The sequence below is a fragment of the Aquarana catesbeiana genome, linkage group LG01 (genome assembly GCF_042186555.1).
Source record: "Aquarana catesbeiana isolate 2022-GZ linkage group LG01, ASM4218655v1, whole genome shotgun sequence".
NCBI classification, from domain to species: Eukaryota; Metazoa; Chordata; class Amphibia; order Anura; family Ranidae; genus Aquarana; species Aquarana catesbeiana.
This window is the reverse complement of record NC_133324.1, coordinates 614043306-614062843: the sequence shown is the minus strand read 5'-3', so window position 1 is coordinate 614062843 and position 19538 is coordinate 614043306. Positions and strand designations below refer to the sequence as shown.

Below are 19538 nucleotides of genomic sequence, written 5' to 3'. Positions count from 1 at the left end.
TGTGTAGACATCCGCTAGAGCACAAAGTGGACATGTGCACACTGCTAGTCTAATGTTGTTCTGGGATGAAAACGGCAGCAACCAATGGAAATAAGAGGGGGACAGTAGTGACAGAATTTCTGTCTCATACTAAAAAAAAAAGAGTAGAAGAAGGGCCCTAAGGCTTTCATGGGATGCACAGACATGATGGTATCCAGAATAAGCTTAAAGCGGAGTTCCACACAAAAATGGAACTTCCGCTTTTCGGAACCCCCCCCCCTCCGGTGTCACATTTGGCACCTTTCAGGGGAGAGGGGGGTGCAGATACCTGTCTAAGACAGGTAATTGCACCCACTTCCGGCATAGACTCCCATGGGAGTCTACGCCACTTCCCGTCCCTCCGCGCTGTCTCCTGGGAATCACACAGCTCCCAGGAGAGAGCGGGGACCACTAGGGATGTGCAGCGCGACTCGCGCATGCACAGTAGGGAACCGGGAAGTGAAGCCGCAACGCTTCACTTCCTGATTCCCTCACCTAGGATGGCGGCGGCAGCTGCCGAGAACCGAGAGGGTTCTCGGCGTCCCCTGCCGACATCGCTGGACCCTGGGACAGGTAAGTGGCCATGTATTAAAAGTCAGCAGCTGCAGTATTTGTAGCTGCTGGCTTTTAATATTTTTTTTTTTTTTTTTTTAGCGGTGTGGGTGGATCCCCGCTTTAATCTCATTTGATATACACTAAATATAAATACAATTAAGTTACAATTGACATTTTCCAGGTCATATACACATATATAGAACTATTGTTGTTGCTACATTATTCCAAGTAAATGTTCTTGAGATACTTAGATGTGCAACCTGTATATTATTATTATTAGTTTCACTTTAAAGTGGCATTCCACCCAAAAGTGGAAACTCCGCTTTAAGCACTCCTCACCCCCTTCTATCCTTCTATTGGGTGGGGAGCAGGTGCCTAGTTTTGACAGGTACCCCGCTCCCACCTCCTTTTGGGCCGCCTAGGCGGGATCAGGCAGCTGGATCGTGGGACAGGTGAGAGTGTGTGTTAAGTCACCATCTACACTTTTTGTAGCATATTTTTCATCATAGACTCAGTCTATATTGTCCACTTTTACACTTAATTTATTTTAAGCAGAGTCCAGGATAGAGCTGCACAATTAATCGTTTAAAAAAATCGTGATCTCGATTTAACCCCCCTGACGATCTCTATTGCAGAGTTTGCCGATTCTTTCATATAACAGGTGGAGGGACTTGAAAGAGGGAAAGGTGCTGCGCTAACCATGAACAAAGGACTGCTATTGATCTCTGTATGTGGTCAATTACTATGTGCTAATCGCCCATAACAAATAAAATCGCATGATAAAATAAATTCGCGTAGGTTAGTGTTGATTGCTAAAAACCTAGTGAGATGTAACAATGTTGTGATAATCCAAACAGATAATGTAAAAGCGTCTTCATGTGCATAATAAAACGTGAATATATCTATAAACCATTTGATTCATATGAACAGGATAGTATTCTAATCAGTAGTGCAAAAAACAAATAATATAAAGTGCTGGTGCTCAGGTGACCTGAATATATCTATTCAGACAAATTATTTCCAGAACATGAAATAGAACAAATAAGAATACAAATAAATACTGCAGTGATCAGTGACAAATAATAATATAATGACCCAACAGTGATGATTTTAAAATTCTGTGCTAATCTACAAAAATAATAATTGACATGCCAGTAAATCAAGCAAATAAAGTGCAAATGTCTTATAAGGGTGCACAGAAAAAGTGCTCAAAGACATTTATGACTTATAAGACATTTGCACTTTATTTGCTGGATTTACTGGCATGTCATTTATTATTTTTGTAGATTAGCACAGAATTTTAAAATCATCACTGTTGGGTCATTATATTATTATTTGTCACTGATCACTGCAGTATTTATTTGTATTCTTATTTGTTCTATTTCATGTTCTGGAAATAATTTGTCTGAATAGATATATTCAGGTCACCTGAGCACCAGCACTTTATATTATTTGTTTTTTGCACTACTGATTAGAATACTATCCTGTTCATATGAATCAAATGGTTTATAGATATATTCACGTTTTATTATTTACATGAAGACGCTTTTACATTATCTGTTTGGATTATCACAACATTGTTACATCTCACTAGGTTTTTAGCAATAAACACTAACCTATGCGAATTTATTTTATCATGCGATTTTATTTTATTATGCGATTTTATGTGTTATGGGCGATTAGCACATAGTAATTGACCACATACAGAGATCTATAGCAGTCCTTTGTTCATGGTTAGTGCAGCACCTTTCCCTCTTTCATTTTCTGTTTATTTTGGGTTTATGCCTGGCCCTCTTCTGGTGCGTGCAGCTGTCGAGTCGCATACGATCTCTACAGCTTTCATCTTTCTTGCCTTTCCTTCCTTTCTTTTTCCAATCGGGTAGCGCAGGAATATCTCTCATTTTATTAGGTGGAGAGACTTATCTGCTCACTCAGCTATCAAAAGAAAACATTCGGACAGTCTGCCAAGTTTTTAACATGAAACATTCTAACAAACTCTTCCTTCTTAGATCAAAGGGATAAAATTCTGTGTGTAAAGAAAAAATCCAGGCAATCTGCCAATTTTTTTTACAACCTGTAAATGCAGGAAGTTTAACCACTTAAAGTCTAAATCTTTTTCTGACACTTGTTTCTTAAGTTAAAATCCAATATTTTTTGCTAGAAAATTACTTGGAACTCCAAACATTTTATTTATATATATATATATATATATATATATATATATATATATATATATATTAGCAGAGACCCTAAGGAATAAAATGTCAATTGCTGAAATAATTTTATGTCACACTGTATTTGCCCAGCGGTCTTTCAAACGCAATTTTTTGGGGAAAAAATACACTTTAATTAATAAAAAAATGAAACAGTAAAGTTAGCCCAATTTTTTTTGTTTTAATGTGAAAGATGATGTTACGCCGTGAGAATAGTGAGAGAATCGTGATCTACCTTCTAAGCAAAAAAATCATGATTCTCATTTTAGCCAGAATCGTGCAGCTCTAGTCCAGGACCCTTCTTTTCACACACTATTGGGTGCCCTCTTTTTCCAGTTGTGCATCTTTATAGGCTGCAGGCTCGGTTTCTACCTCCTCCATTCACTGTGGGTGTATCGCATGCCTTCGAAAAAAATTGAAAGCAGTATCTACACCTAGGTAAATTTATGTGTATATCCACTTGTTCCAGCTGATATTTTAGATGCTCCATACTCGTTAATTCTAGTAGTTAGAGATTGTCAATTTTTTAAATTCCCCTTTGTCAGTGTGACATTAACAAATTTTTAAAGGTTTTAATCTTTCACTCCTCTCTATGTATAAACAAAACAACGAGGCCTGTCTATGTTCTTGTTGTCTTTCCTCTGTAATACTGTATGTTCTTGACAGTAATAAGAATATTGTGTAGAACAAGAGACATATGATAGTTAAGTTTCCATTGGTTTTTGAAAGATTCCTTTCCTGAGGCTATTGATCTAGAAAATGTAATGAGTGTTTGTGTGATCTTTTCCAAGATTGTGGATGCTGATACAAATGTGCATTATGGAAATAGTAAAGATGTCCCTCCAGGGCTTGTTTACACAAATACAGTGTGTGTCACAATGAAAACTTACTTCATGCAGGTCACTGGGAATACAGAATCATTCAAAGGGTGATATTCATACAGTATCTTTCTGGTCCATGGAGTACTCGAACAAGTGACATGGATGGTGTACATGACAGTAATGAGCAGTTAGTGATAGGCACAACATAGGTTTATTTCCGATTTAAGAGAATAATCTTTCTATCATTTACAGCCAAGGAAATTGTCATCTTAGCCTCTGTTTGATCTGTAGTCGCTGTAGTGCTGCACATGTGATCAGTTATGAAACAAGTCGTTTGACAGCTTGGTTGAGAGCACAAGCCACTGTGACAGTTATTCTCAGCATGCCTTGAATGTAACTGTTTTTGGAAACTGTTAAGTTGATGGGTTTAGTTCTGCTTTAAGTTATTTTATTATCACAGTCTTCATTTAAAACACATAAAAGATACTGCAAGAGTAAGGTTTTGGAGTGTTCCTACAGAGAACACTACATGATTTAACTTAGTTTCCACAGACATTAAATCAAAACATAAAATTGGATATTGGCTCAACACCCATAATTGCCTTTATCATAAATGCAGCACCCCTGGCTAGAGTGCTAAGTGATTTTTGTTAGGTAAATTGTCAGGCTTGGCTGGCAGCCAAGCCTGTGTGTTAACCTCGGCAGCAGCTTCTCTGGGGACTCCTCCCTGCTTGCTGGAAACTTGGAGAAGGTTCCAGAAGCAGTTGGGAGAGGTCTTGGAGGAGCTAGCTGGAGTGTTGTGAGGGCCTGACCAATCCCAATCGGATGGGTTGGCAGGGGGCAGGCAACCTCAAATACGCAGGGTCAGCCCAGCTTGGGGCAGTGTGAGGTTTGGGTGGAAGTTGGAGTGTTAGGCTGTCAGGGGCCTTTGAGCGTAGCCCCCTAGTTTTGGGGGGTGCAGAAGGGACCCCTCTTCATGACACACAGGGATCCTGACCAGGAGGCACGGGAGTAAGGAGAGGACAGCAGGACGACACTGCCAGGCAAATTTCCAGGGAGAAAGACAGCCAAGAGGGCTGGTGAGTGTTGTAGTCAGAGGACTGAGAGGCATGTCTGAAGGGACTGGGTGCAGGCAGTCTGAGATGGATGGTCCTCTATTTTTGCTGCACTACCAAAGGGACCCGCGGTCCCTGCCTGCAAAGGGCATTCACAAGGATCTAACTGAGATTTTGTTGGATCATCAGTCAGTGCTAGCTGATCTTGGGAGTTGTATTTCCACAAGCAATTCTGTGCTGGAGGTAGAAGAGAAGTATGTATGTACCGGATGTATATAGTTTGTGTCCCTGAAGAGTTTCCTACTGGTCAAATGGGCATCCCATAACAACCCTTCCCCATCCACGTTTAATTCCCCCAAGTAAAAAAACAAAACAAAGCCGCAAGGACTGCTTTCTTTAATCGTACATCACGGGACACAGAGCCATAGTATTCACTATGTGGGTTATAGGTCACCTTCAGGTGCTGGACACTGGCACACCCTACACAGGAAGGTGCCTCCCTATATAACCCCTCCCATACCGGGAGTAACTCAGTTTTTTCAACACTGTCGAAGGTGTTGGTCACGAGTGAAGATGAGCTGTGCTGAGCTCCACTGGAGCAATCCTTGCTGGGGCTAGCTATGCAGCTGGATCCATTCAAAGTGTCTTAGGCCAAATTGAATGGTACCCAGGCCTCGTGATAGAAGAAACAAGGTTTTGCCTGTAACACTTCTCTTTTTAGAAAGCTGAACCCTGGGATCCAGTACTTTGGTATTTTAAGCCATAAAGTTTTACTGGCGGGATGCTATTACAGGTCCAGAAGCGTGGGTTCCCCAAGGGTCCCCAGTTCCTGAAGGTTTAACGGAACCCACCGTGAAGATTGGGTCTGTTGGTTTTACCACAGAAAACCCTGCGGCAGGAAAAGTGGAGTTTTTCTAAGAAATGTTTTAATTTTTCTTATGAAATGTCTTTTTCAAAAAATAAATAAATAAATGTTGTCATGCCTAAGTTTCGCCACTGGGGGCTGTATGGATCACGTACCTTCTTATGCTTTCCTCAGAGTTCACGCTGTGTCAGGAAGAAACAGGCTCTTTTCATACAGCGAGCAACTCAGACCTCCAGTGAGTTTGGGGGGGGGGGTTTGCTTCCACCAGACACCCCCCACCTGGGCTAAGCTCTCCCCCTCTTCACAGGGGAAAGCTAAAATGATTGGCTATGCCATTTTCTTCCACCGCCCCTGCACGGTGGAGGCTCTCATGTTACCACCTCACATCCCTCCCTCATACACAAGCCGATCCCGTCGGATCGGAGGCCCGCGATGGCGCAGGAAAGCTTTTTTTTTTTAAAAAAGAGAAGGGGGGCGCAATGCGAGGAGGGGGCGGGGCTTAGCTCGGCGTTGCCGTCTTCTAAAGTTCAGCGTGGAAGTGTGTTTTAAAAAAAACTACATTTATGCTGGCTGTAAGTTGTCGCAGGGACACGAAAAAAGAGGGGCATAAAAGAGGTTTGGTGACACAGGCATTCCTATTTACAGGCATTCCTATTTTGACACATTTATTATTCGCATCAGGCTGTGCATTAATAGCAGCGGCAGTGGCTGGACTATTGCTCAAGCAATGGATGCGATCCTTCTGGTAGTACCTCTGCTTTTGTGCATCGGACTATGGTCGGAAGGGGGGCTAGAAACACCCCAAAAGAGGGCTAAAGGGATCTCCCTCAAGCTCTGAAAGCCTAAAACTTATCTCTGCAATGGCATCCTCCCCTGAGAGGAGGTGGCTGGTCAGAGTGAGCCTTCAGGGGCCATGGAATGTTTGCAACTGTTTACAACATTGCAGCCCCTGCCTATATTTCTTAAGGTTTTTTCTCAGCCATGATATGATGGGAAAAAGGTTAGTGACTTTAATCGCATCTCAGATTGGGATAAAATGCTACAGATTCCATTCCATTTCCCTAGGACCCTCAAACTGAGGATCTGGGGGCGGGAGAAGATGTTTTCTCTCAGAGGACCATGAACAGACTGATGACTCCTCTTCTGAGGGGTCATATGCGGAAGATCAGCTTCACATTGTGGGTGCAATTTCTTACTGAATTGGTCCTCTCCACATTTTATGCTACCCTTAACTGAGTGTTCTCTTCTTGTTTTGGGTTCGCTAACGCCTCCTCAAAGCTGCACATGCCTTTCCTGTCCATTCATTGTTGGGGAAAGTTTATGTATTCTGAGTGGGATCACCCAGATAAGCATTTTTTCCCTCCTAAAAGGTTTTTCACACTTTATCCTATGGAGGAAAAAACTTTCTAATGGTGGAAGATACCAGCAAATGACGCTGCTATATCTTCTGATTAAAGTTTGACTTGTCCGGCAGACAGTGCTCAAATACTTAGGGATCCAACGGATAAAGAGTTGAAATTCCTATTAAAAAAACATATTGTTTTCCTGACAGGTTGAGTGTATCAGCCTGTGGTAACAGTAATTGGTATATGTCAAATCCTTGAGGGACCAGTTTTAAACTGGTGCTCAAAGTTATCCCTGTTCAGCAGGCCCAGGTCCTGGCAAGCTCCTAGTAGCTTTATGTTGGCAATAGATGCTATGAGAGATTCTATCTTCAGGCCTTTCGCTTGGCTGGTACATCTGTATAGAATACTATGGTTAAAAAATCAGCCAAAGCGTCATATAAAAAAAAAAAAACTCCTGGCTGGTTTTCCTTCCTTTGCGGTGAACAGCTGTTTGGGTATCTTGGATAATTCATCCAAAGAATTTCTAGTGGCAAGGTACCCTTTTGCCATTTAAAAAAAGGAGTAAATGTATTTCATTTAAACATGCTCCTTCTCCAGTGCCAGGGGCATCAGCCTCCAGGCAGTCACGACGGCTGCCTGCAGGCTGATGCCCCTGGCACTGGAGAATCCTCAGGGACAAAAGAAACCTACAAACAAGATACTAAAGCCTCTTTGAGGGGGCGCCCCCGTTTGCTCGGGGTAAAGACTTCTGCAGTTCTCAAGGGTCTGGCAGAAAGAATGTTGTTGCTTCTTCAACAGCTGTAGAGTACAATCTGTGGTTTAAAGAGTTCCCATCTCCTCGTTTTCTCAGATCAAACGTTCCTAAGATCCAGAGAAAAAGAAGTCTCTCTTCTACCATTGGACCATACTTTAGCAAAGAGTGGTCATGCTGGTCAGGTTTTCTTCAAACCTTTTTTCATGGCAAAATCGAATTGAGATGTCAAACCCATTCTGGATCTCAGGAATCTAAACCGGTTCCTGAATATCCACTCTTTTTCACATGGAGTCAATCCAATCAGTTGTCTCCATCTTACAAGGAGGAGAACTCTTTACGTCAATCAACGTCAAGGGTGCATACCTCCATGGGCATATTTCCCCGCTCAATAGAAATGTTTATTTTTTACGGTAAAAAAAATCTTCATTTTCAGGTTGTAGCTCTGCTTTCGGTCTAGCTACTGCACCTTGAGTGTTTACAAAGGTTTTGGCTCCTCCTTTAGCCAGACTAAGGGCCCAAGGTATAACGATTATAGTTTACCAAATGATCGGCTCTTGATGGACCAGTCGGTAGCCCGCTTAGACCAAAGTATGGTCACCACATTCAACTACCTGAAATACCTAGGTTTAATTCTCAACCTAGAGAAATATTCCTAAACCGCTTCTCGACTGCCTCACGCAGATATACTGCTGCAGAAGGGCATGTACAGGCAGATTAACATACCTGTACGTTCCCCTTTGAGAGGCTGCTTGCAGGCGTGCGCGAGCCCATCGAGAGCTCCGTGACCATGATCGCGGGTCCCGTGGACTCGATCTTCGCGGGGATACCTGCGATCATCTCACGGTGAGGAAGAACGGGGAGATGCTTGTTCTGCCTAATGACACTCACTGATCACAGCTCCCTGTAATCGGGAGCGGTGATCAGTGCAGTGTCATACACAGCCCCCCCACAGTTAGAATCACTCCCTAGGACACACTTAACCCCTACAGCACCACCTAGTGGTTAACAACTTCACTGCCAGTCACATTTACACAGTAATCAATGCATTTTTAATCGCACTGATCGTTGTATAAATGTGAATGGTCCCAAAATCGCGCCAAAATTGTCCGACGTGTCTGCCATAATATCGCAGTCAAGATAAAAATCGCTGATCGCCGCCACTACTAGTAAAAAAAAAATTATCAATAAAAATGCCATAAACTATCCCCTATTATGTAGACGCTATAACTTTTGCGCAAACCAATCAATAAACGCTTATTGCGATTATTTTTTTACCAAAAATATGTAGAAGAATATGTATCTGCCTAAACTGAGGAAAAAAATGTTTTTATTTATTTTTTGGGGATATTTATTATAGCAAAAAGTAAAAAAAAAAATGCTTTTTTTTTTTCAAAATTGTCACTATTTTTTTGTTTATAGCGCAAAAATTAAAAACTGCAGAAGTGATCAAATACCACCAAAAGAAAGCTGTATTTGTGGGAAAAATAGGATGTCAATTTTGTTTGGGAGCCACGTCGCACGACCGCGCAATTGTCAGTTAAGGCGACGCAGTGCCGAATCGCAAAAAGTGCTCTGGTCTTTAGCCAGCCAAATGGTCCGGGGCATAAGTGGTTAAAACCATTAAGGAGATTAAAATACATGGGTCTGTTCATAGATACATCCAGAAAAGGGTATTCTTGCCCCAGGCAAGGATCAGCGCCATAAAGGAACTGATTAACGTGGTCGAGGCAAGATGAATCCTTCTATTCAGCTTGCATGAGGGAAAGATGGTGGCTTCATTCGAGGCTGTTTCTTATGCTCAGTTTCATTCGAGACTGCTGCAAAACGGTATCTTATCGGCTTGAAACAAGAGGGTTCAAGCTCTAGATTTTCCAATGTGTCTGACTCCAAAGGTGCGCCGGAGCCTCAATTTATGGTTAAAAACCAAAAAAAACTGCAAAGAGAGAGATCCTTCCTACAGTTACCTGGGAAGTGGTAACAACATACGCCAACCTTTTTTAGGTTGGGGAGCAGTCCTGAAAGAGATAACTGTACAAGAGAAGTGGTCCAGATCAGAAATGACCTTGCCCATCAACATTCTACAGATTCGGGCAGTCCTTGGTCCTGAGGGCCTGGACGTTTCATTTGCGGAGCTGTCCTGTCAGGATCCAATCTGACAATGCCATAGCAGTGCCCTATGTTAATCACCAAGGTTGCACAAGAAGTTGTGCGGCCGAGAGAGAGGTGAATCTAATGCCGCGTACACACGAGCGGACTTTCCAGCAGACTTGGTCCGGCAGACCGGACTCCGTCGGACAGTTCGATCGTGTGTGGGCTCAAGCGGACGTTTTTTCCCCAAAAGTCAGACGGACCTAGAAATAAAGCATGTTTCAAATCTTTCCGACGGACTCGAGTCCGGTCGAAAAATCCGCTCGTCTGTATGCTAGTCCGATGGTCTAAACCGACGCTAGGGCAGCTATTGGCTACTGGCTATCAACTTCCTCATTTTAGTCCGGTCGTACGTCATCACGTACGAATCTGTCGGACTTTGGTGTGATCGTGTGTAGGCAAGTCTGTTTGTTAGGAAAGTCCGTCAGAAGTCCGTCGGATAGACCGTCGGGCCAGTACGGTCGAAAAGTCTGCTTGTGTGTACGCGGCAATATCCTATCTTGGGTAAAAAACAATGTACCTTGCCTATTGGCAGTTTTTCATCCTAGGAATAGAAAATTGGCAGGTGGTCTATTTGAATCGCCAGCAGTTGTTCACGGTAGAATGGTTCCTTCACCCCGATATCTTCTGACAATAGGTCAAAGATGGGGGATTCCAGACGTAGATCTGTTTACGTCCAGGTTCAACAAAGAGATTGTCAACTTTGTGTTAAGAACAAAGGATCCGCTAGCATGCGGAACAGGTGACTTGGTGTTCCAGTGGAATCAGTTTTACTATTTTATGCATTCCCTCCTTTTGCCTGCATCCACGACTTCTTTGCACGATCAAGCAGGAAGGGAAGCCGGTGATTCTTGTGGCCCAGAAGATCTTGGTATGTAGAGATCGTAAGGTTGGCGGGAGGGGACCCCATGGACCCTACCACCACGTCCAGACCTTCTCTCGCAAAGTCCAGTATTCCATCTTGCCTTTCAAGCTCTAAATTTAATGGTTTGGCTATCCAGACCCACATTCTGAGGAAACGTGGGCTGTCAGTTTCAGTGGTATCTACCTTGGTTAATGCAAGGAAGCCTGCCTCCATAATCATATATTATGGAGTCTGGAAAGCATATGTCTCCTGGTATGAAACCAGGGGTTGGCACCCCAGGAAATAGGTCATAAGTAGAATCCTTGACCTTCTGCAGTTGGAGTTAGAAATAAAGCTGGCCTTGAGTACTTTCAAAGGACAAGTTACGGCCTTATCGGTATCTTTTTTCAGTGACCACTTGCTTCGCATTCTCTGTTTCGTAGCTTTATTCAGGGAGTAATGCGGCTTAATCCTCCAGTTAGGTCACCCCTGAACCCTATGGACTTGAATTTAGTTCTGTCGGCATTACAAAAACAGCTTTTTTTGAGCCGATACGACATATTCCCTTGGTCCTTTTTTTGACAAGGAAACTAGTTTTTTCTGGTAACCATATCTTCTGCAAGAAGGGTATCAGAGTTGGCTGCTCTTTCTTGGAAAGAGCCATATTATTATTATTCACAAGGATAAGGTAGTCCTCATCCTAACTTTTTACCGAAGGTAGTATCAGGTTTTAATCTAAACCAGGATATTGTTCTACCTTCATTTTTTTCCAGAACCCTGTTATATGGAAGAAAAATCGCTACAATCTCTTGATGTGGTGAGAGCAGTCAAAGTCTACTTAATGGCAACTGATCAGATTCGGAAAACGGATGTTTTGTTCGTATTGCCTGAAGGTCCTAAAAGAGGACAGGCAGTATCGAAATCTACTATTTCTAAATGGATTCAACAAGTAATCGTTCAAGCTTATGGTTTGAAGAGGTAGATTCCGCCCTCTCAAATCAAAACGCACTCCTCTAGGGCTGTTAGTGCTCTGTGGGCAGTGCATCACTAAGCCTCCATGGCTCAAATAAGCAAGGCCGCAACTTGGTCTTCAATTCATTCATTTACCAATTTCTATCAGGTGAATGTAAAAAGGCATGAGGATATCGCCTTTGGGCTTAGTGTGCTGCAGGCAGCGGTATAACTCCTCTAGTCTCATGTTGCCCTAATTCTGTTGTGTCTCCCTCCCCTCAGTTGGCATTGCTATGGGACATCCCACATAGTGATTACTATGGCTCTGTGTCCGATGATGTACGATTAAAGAAAATAGGATTTTTATAACAGCTTACCTGTAAAATCCTTCTCTTTTGAAGTACATCACGGGACACAGAGGTCCTGCCCCTCTTTCTAGTATATACGTGTATTGCTTTGCTACAAAACTGAGTTACTCCCGGTATGGGAGGGGTTATATAGGGAGGCAACTAACTGTTTAGGGTGTGCCAGTGTCCAGCACCTGAAGGTGGCCTATAACCCACATAGTGATTACTATGGCTCTGTGTCCCGTGATGTACTTCAAAAGAAAAGGATTTTACAGGTAAGCTGATATAAAAATCCTATTTTTTCTCGAGTGGATAGAAAATTCATGTGCCTGGCTGTTAAGGGTGGGAGATAACCATATTCACTAGCGGCTTCTGCGGGGGTAGCACTGCATAAAGAATAATTTAACCTATGCATTACCTGACAGTTATGGTTACAAAATTTCTTTATAAATGCTTTCCTAAAACCCAGCAAAAAACTACAATAAGACAAAACATTAAACCGTTAAAAGAATTAACGCCCATCATGTCCTCATTTGAAGTGGATATCCTTTGTGTGCATCAATATGCATTTATTAACATGTATGTACATAGAATTAGAAAACTACTGACATTGGTATGAATGTATTTTCCAATAGAATGTATTTTCCAATAGAAAAGAAGAAGCTACGCTAAAGACTGAGTGATTGCAAATAACCTGTGAAAAAACACACCAAGCGCATATATCACAAACACAGTGACAAGTGCAAAAAAAAATATTGTCCACCTATGGTCGGACATTGAAAAAAGTGATACCAAATTATATATGCATTATAAACTTGGACCATAAAAAAGTAATTAAACAAATATTGCACAGATGGATGTGGATGCAGTCCATATCGTAAATGATGAAAGACTGATGAAACAAAGCAACACCCTGTGGCAAATCTTCAGGGGACACGGACTGTGAATCCACCACCACACAGAATAAAGGCTTACCAGCTATACAAGCTAGATTAGCTTGTCACCCAACCTGGGTACTACGATCTCCCACTATGGCTAGGAGCTTGTAGATGGAACGTTCCTCAAATCCCAGCCAAAATAGGATGCTGGTCCACATGTGTCAGTAATTGCCAACACTCACCACTTAGGGGACTTGCTGTTGGACCCGGGGTAGGAACACGATCTCGATAAAGGTATGCAACCCAAAAAGGAAAAAAAAAAAAAACTCGTCATCGGTAAAAACAGAGGATTTATTTATGTAAAAAGATTGGTCAGCACATAAGACTCAATCGTATAGCAAAACAAGCCGACCAGCAATTAAAATAAGATAAAAGGCACACACGCCCGTGCAAAAGTGGGACGTGGCAGAGGCGTGGTGATGTCAGTACGTCACTCACCCTATGGGTTTCGTCACCACAAAGTATGCTGATCAACATATCAGCTGGAGTGATGTTTGTTACTGCGCATGCGCAGACCCAACGGGGGGCATTTCTCAATAGAGCAATGGCACCGTCCGAATCGGTGCGACGCCGACTTTGCAGCGCCGCACTGATTCCCAAGAATAGTTCCTACACTACTTTTGGCGACTTTGGGTGCGATTTCAATAGACTTTTGTGCAGGAACCTACACAGATGATAGTGAAATCGCTCCCCAAGTCAGACTGAAATGCGGGGTTGAAATGGCGGAATTTCAAACCCACCTTCATTGTGAACCCAGGCTCATGGAGAAAAGAAGGAAGGTGTTCTGTAACCTTGTCCTAGGGTAATAACACTCTTTCATCATAGAGACAGTATGGTGAGTTAGCTTTTTTTCCCCAGGATGTGTTACTGGCAGAATTTGAAATTAAGGGGACACAGAGCTGCATGAACAAAAAATTTAGGTAGTGTGGTTTAGTAAAATATGCACCAACATCCCTGGATAGCAAGTATATGCGGGATAGTTTTTTTAGGGGATTTTTAGCGGTGCTAACACAAATATTATCAAGAAGTCATTAAAAGTTTAACAAATTTTTATTTATACATGGTTAAAAATATATATAGCATAAAAAGTTAGCAAATTATTTTATTGCGTCGCAGATGGCATATTCTGAGTAGGTGATGATTTGATGTTATCCTGACATGTTTTTCCCAGAGAGGGTTTCCTCAGGGGATAGAATCAAAGGGTCATCACTATTCACAAAGAAAAAAACATATGCCATAATAGAAAAAAATATTTTTAAACAAATAGGAAAACAATATATAATGACCATTACTGAAGATACGTTTTTTTTAAATATATTCGCAATATCCAGCCATTCTATCGCTTACCCGGGGAAATTCTCCTATATCGCCAAACCATAGCCTAATAGACACCGCAGAAGTAACATGACAGGTCGTGTGGCTGCAGAGGGCCCACAAAGACCAAGCTACAAATGCATAATTATACGCAAGTCCCTCTAGTACCATAACAGAATATAAAGCAGTAAAGTTGTAAGTAATAATAATGTTACAAGGTGAACAATATACTTACAGAATAGATTGCTAATGTAAATTTAAGCGAGGGAACCAAATATAAAAGGAAAATATGACAGTCCGCCAGAAAGGACTAAAATCACAAGGAGAAAAAAGAAAAAAGGTAATTTGGTTTCTGAACCAAATATATGGCTATCCTCACAAAATTAATAGCCTTTTGCAGGGCATAACAGCGTCTTACTTAGAATATACTAGGCGTAGAAGAAAACTCAAAATTATATATTGCATAACAGTGATTAAACTTATAACTGGTAATAACTGCTGCAGAGCGACAATGTGTCAAAAAAAGCATCAAGCCAGCAGCAGTGAGTCATCTGAGACAGTGTAGAGGATATATATTGTAGTAGCTGAGGTTCTTCAAATTGCATATTACATAGGATTTGAGTCCATAAAGACAAACTTTGAAAGAGCAAAAGGAGAAAGAGAATATGGAGATACTGACTATATGGTGTACTCTTTAGCAAGAGTGCTGGATGCAAACTGGTGGCATAGTCTTGCCAGCAGGTTTTCTATAGAGTGACAAACCTAATGATCCATTTTCATTCAGGAAAATCTCAACATCCAGAAAACTGATTCTGGAGGGGTCACAGGTCATAGTAAATTTCAAGTCGTCTTCGTTATTACACATGATGTCCATAAACCAATCTTGTTCCTCTCTAGTACCTGACCAAAAAAGTAGAATGTCATCAATCTATCGATGCCAAGAGATCACATGTGTCGGTAAATTGGATATGTCTTCACAAGCAAAAAGTTCCCTCCCCCACCCCCTCCAGGTACAGGTTGGCATACGATAGAGCACACTTGGTCCCCATCACTACCCCCTGCACCTGGAGGTAGTGGGAGGGTCCAAACATAAAGACATTTTGTGTTGAGATAAATTTCAATACAGTGAGTATAAATTGATTGTATTTATGGGCAGGTTGCCCTCTTTCAGTCAGGTGACTAGCTGTCACCTTGATCCCTTTGGGGAATCGCATTGTATAGACTTTCAACCTCTATAGCCACCAATAAGGCATTCTTAGGAAGGGAAAGTCCTTTGATACTGCTTAGAAGGTCTATAGTATCTTTTACATACGAGGACAAAGCCATCACATATGGTCTTAAATACCCATCTACAATGCTACTTGCATTTTCTGTTAAGCAGTCGTATCCAGAAATAATAGGTCTACCAGGGGCATTGGGTCATGGATTTGTGTAACTTCAGTAATGCATAAAAAGTGGGTATTTTTGGTTCCTTAGTATACAAAATATTCCAAGTGTTTTTTATCGATGATTCTCTGTTGTTAAGTTTTGTAAATGATCTTGTAGTATTCCGTACAATAGTGATCTATTATAATTTTAGTAATGGGTCTATACCAAATTCTATTTCTCAGGATCTGTAAACACATGTCTTCATATTGTAAAACATCCATAATCACAAGGTTACCACCCTTATCTGTGGGCTTGATCACAATTTGGGAGTTAGTTTGTAAAGAAGCTAAAGCTTTTTTTGGGAGTTGAAAAGATTGTTTGATTCAGTTTTGTACCAGGTATTTTTTCTATTTCTTTAGTAGTCTGCTGGACAAAAGCCTATAACTTGGGGTTGGTATTCAACAAAGGAAAAGTTTGAGATTTTAATTTAAACGAGGATGGAGGGGGGGAAAGCTCGACTAGCATCCAACTGGAGGGAAGGGAATGGGAAAGGGGTAAGGGAAGGGATTCTTCTGGCTCTATACAGCCCTTCTCCCAAAGATCCGTAAGATCTTCCATCGCTCAAAGTTCTTGTAAAGTATAATCAGCATCCACTATAGGTTTTAAAATATTAATAATAGGACAAGGGTTACGGTTTGTCATAGATTACTTTTGAACATTAATCTATGTGCAAATAGATGAATGTCTTTTATAATTGTCAATCTATCTGATCTGCACATGAATAAGGCAAAAAAAAGAACTAATGCAGTCACCATATCTACTGGTAAGCTGCAGTATATCATGTTTTTATTCTTGGCCTTCAACATTATTTTAAAGTGGTTGTAAAGGCTGAAGGTTTTTTAACCCCCACCCCCCCCCCAATACTTACCCCAGCCCCGTCTTGAGCCAGCGATTTGCACGTGAGCAGCGGCTCTCCAGGGTCTCTCCCTCCGTCCTCATTAGCTGAGACACAGGCGGTGTGTTTGAGCTCCTGCACCTATTCTCTGAGAAAAAAGAAGACCTGGATAAATTTATATCTTCTAGATACAATTGGCCCTTTGAATGCAACCATGATGCTCTCTGCGCTGAAATGGAGTTTGATACCCCAGCCTGAAATAATGCTTACATAGCTTGTTAGTCTCTGCAACACCTCAAAGTGCATTAAACCCCAGAACTTCAGTTACCACTATCCGGCTATGTACATATAACTTTAGTCTTATTGCAGAAGTTGTGAGCAATTTTAGGTAGTTGAACATTTATATATACAGAATATTTGGATTCATTGATCTCTTAAGCTACAGTATATAATGTAAAATATCTGTGTTCTGCACCTGGTTTTATGACTTAAAATATTTATTTTATTGAGCAACCTTTACTATGGATGTTTTTATCAGGAAATAACACTTATAATACCTATGTGCCATTTCAGAGCCTGGAAGATTGCACAGGTCATCTCACAGTGACGCCTATAGTACTTCTAGTGAAAGCCCATCTATTGTATCCTCAGAAGCAGAATTTAGACAAGGTAAGATATTTACAGTACTGAATGGTAATTTGTTTTATTTTTGTGTGCTACTGAGGAAATTCTTATCCTAAAAGAACCAAACTCCCCTGAGTTCTGTTCACAGAACTATGTAATCTGCAAACATCAACATTATTTATATACTTAACCAGGCTCAGATTTATGGAAAAATCATTTAGGGTGCCAAAGTTTTAGGTGGGTGGAAGTCTGTTACTTTTTACACATTCAATTGCTATGTAAACATGCATGTACAGTATATTTAAAGAAGAACTTCAGCTTTTGCTCCCCAAATCAACAGATGCATTGTACATGTAAATAATTACAACCCCACTGTGTGTGTGTGTGTGTTTGTGTGTGTGTGCAACTTACCTACTTTAGCTGTATACAGCTGGATCTGGTGTCTGTGATGTAACTCCTTCTCCTGGCTGAATTTCGAAGTTCTCTGACTTCCTGTTTCCTTTCTTTACTAGTCCTAATACTACATGTCCCATGAGCCTTTGGGCTTCTGTAGTTTCCTGCCATGCTATGGGAGTCACTTGTAGCAGTTCTGGGAGTTGATGTTGATGGGTTCAAGGGTTACTGTGGGTGTTTCTGTGCCTTCATGTGGGTGGTAAAAAGAGAGCATTGGAATTCTGCTCTCACCAATCACACTCCATTCCTCTCTGCAGTGAACAGAGTGCTGTACAGCAGAAAGTGTATCCTTACAAACCATCTCTTGGACAATATGCTATTCTAACTATAAAGGGCAGACCAATATAAGACCCCTTTCACACAGGCACCATCAGTTTAGCCACGTTAAAAACGTATCAGTTCTTATCCGTTGCTTCATCCGTCTTCATCCGTCATCCGTTCCGTTAATCTCCGTTTTCATCCGTCTTCTGTTCCGTTGATATCCGTTTTCATCCGTTAAGGTATACGTTTACATCCGTTTTTTCATCCGTTTTTGTATCCGTTTTCATCCATTTACAGCAGTTTCTTTGCATTTAAGGAAATTACCCAGAAAGCCTTGCTCCACCCATCCTACATTGCCATGCGTGAACAATTTGCTGACTACTTTCTATCTCCATCAGGAGAAGTTTCATGGCAGTATATATATATATATAATGCAGTGCAAATTTAAATTTATTAATTCATTAATTTGGGTATTTCATTGTGTTTTGATAGCATAAAAAGACACAAAAGCACATATGTTCAAAACAGTTTTAGTTTTATTATTCTGCATAACCCTTTTAAAATAAAGTTTTTTCACTTTGTTTTTTTATTTGTCAAAGTATGAACTTTGAATAATTTCTTCAAAACGGATCTTAACTGATCGGACGTTGACGGACATTGTCAGTTAACGTCAGTTAATATCCGTTTTGACGGATCTGGACGTAGCTTTGTACGTTAAAAAAAACAGATAAAAACGGAAGCGGAGGTTAACTGATGGTAACGGATGGTCATCCGTTTGCCCATAGGAATGCATTGTCGTCCGTCGACGGATGGAAGAAAAACGGATAGACGGTCCGTCCGTGTGAAAGGGGCCTAAGACTGATCACATGGTCATGTTTTTTTCTGCTCTGATTGCATTCCTTTTAACAGAGAAAAAGCAAATTGTCTTTGTTGAAGGCATGATTTGTAATGTGTATATAGTGTTTGCACACACAACAGACACACACAACTCGATTAAATCACACAAAAATCTTTGGTTGTTGTAAAGTGTATGTGTAGTCACCAAACACACTAAAGTTCTTGTGAGTAGAAATGTGCACTCCTTCTACTCAAAGTGTGAATGGGGCCTTAGATGCAAGGGATCGCTACCATACTAGAATCATTTCAATCTTAGGGCTTGTTTAACCACTTCTGGACTGCTGCACGCTGATATACATCCTAACTTTGAAAAGGGATATCTTTGTTATGGCAGCAACTAGCTGCCATAACCCTGGTATCATCCTCTTTGGCGGGCAGTCCGGTTTCCGATTATAGTGGTCTCTGTGATGGATTCACCGCGAGATCACTTTTATCGGCGGCGGGAGAGGGGGCCCCATGACTCCCATAGCATGGCAGGAAAAAGACCAAGTGAACCATCAAGTCTGCCCTATTTTCAGAGATAATAGGTATGCTTACAATTTTAAATAAAAAAAAAAATACCCTTTTGACTAATTTTACTATTCACCTATATATGTGTGCTTATATGTTATAATTTTTTTTTTTTTTAACTCTGCATTCTGAAAGTTTTTTGGCCATGTTCAAAGTGCTCTAGGGGTGTGCTCTTAAAATGTATCTTGCACCTAGCCAAAGGGTGTAGAACTAAACTTCAGCTACAATGACTACCTATTAGAACCACATGGTGTATTTTTTGTACTTTTTGTTCTAGCCCCATGAAGTTAATGTATAAACAAACAATTTAATGCATAATCATGAAAAAGAAGAAAATCCATACAGTGTTGCAGCCAGTGCC

The 19538-nt window shown here is 41.2% G+C and overlaps 1 protein-coding gene and 1 long non-coding RNA gene across 10 annotated transcripts in view; one reads left to right on the top strand and one right to left on the bottom strand.

Moving 5' to 3' along the window:
- The window catches only part of LOC141108417 (uncharacterized), a 94030-nt gene extending 76461 nt beyond the window's left edge, over positions 1-17569 (bottom strand). The window contains exon 1 of one of the 2 annotated variants that reach the window (XR_012236062.1): positions 17472-17569. This is a non-coding gene — a long non-coding RNA (uncharacterized lncRNA). Of the gene's footprint in view, positions 1-17467 lie in introns of both variants that reach the window. The other variant, XR_012236065.1, reaches the window with a different exon arrangement.
- PTPN13 (protein tyrosine phosphatase non-receptor type 13) overlaps positions 1-19538 on the top strand; it is a 457782-nt gene that overhangs the window by 224374 nt on the left and 213870 nt on the right. For all 8 annotated transcript variants that reach the window (XM_073599969.1, XM_073599986.1, XM_073599976.1 and 5 more), the window contains one exon: positions 17006-17101. In XM_073599969.1, coding sequence (XP_073456070.1) covers positions 17006-17101 — 96 coding nt within the window. The remainder of the gene's footprint in view (positions 1-17005; positions 17102-19538) is intronic.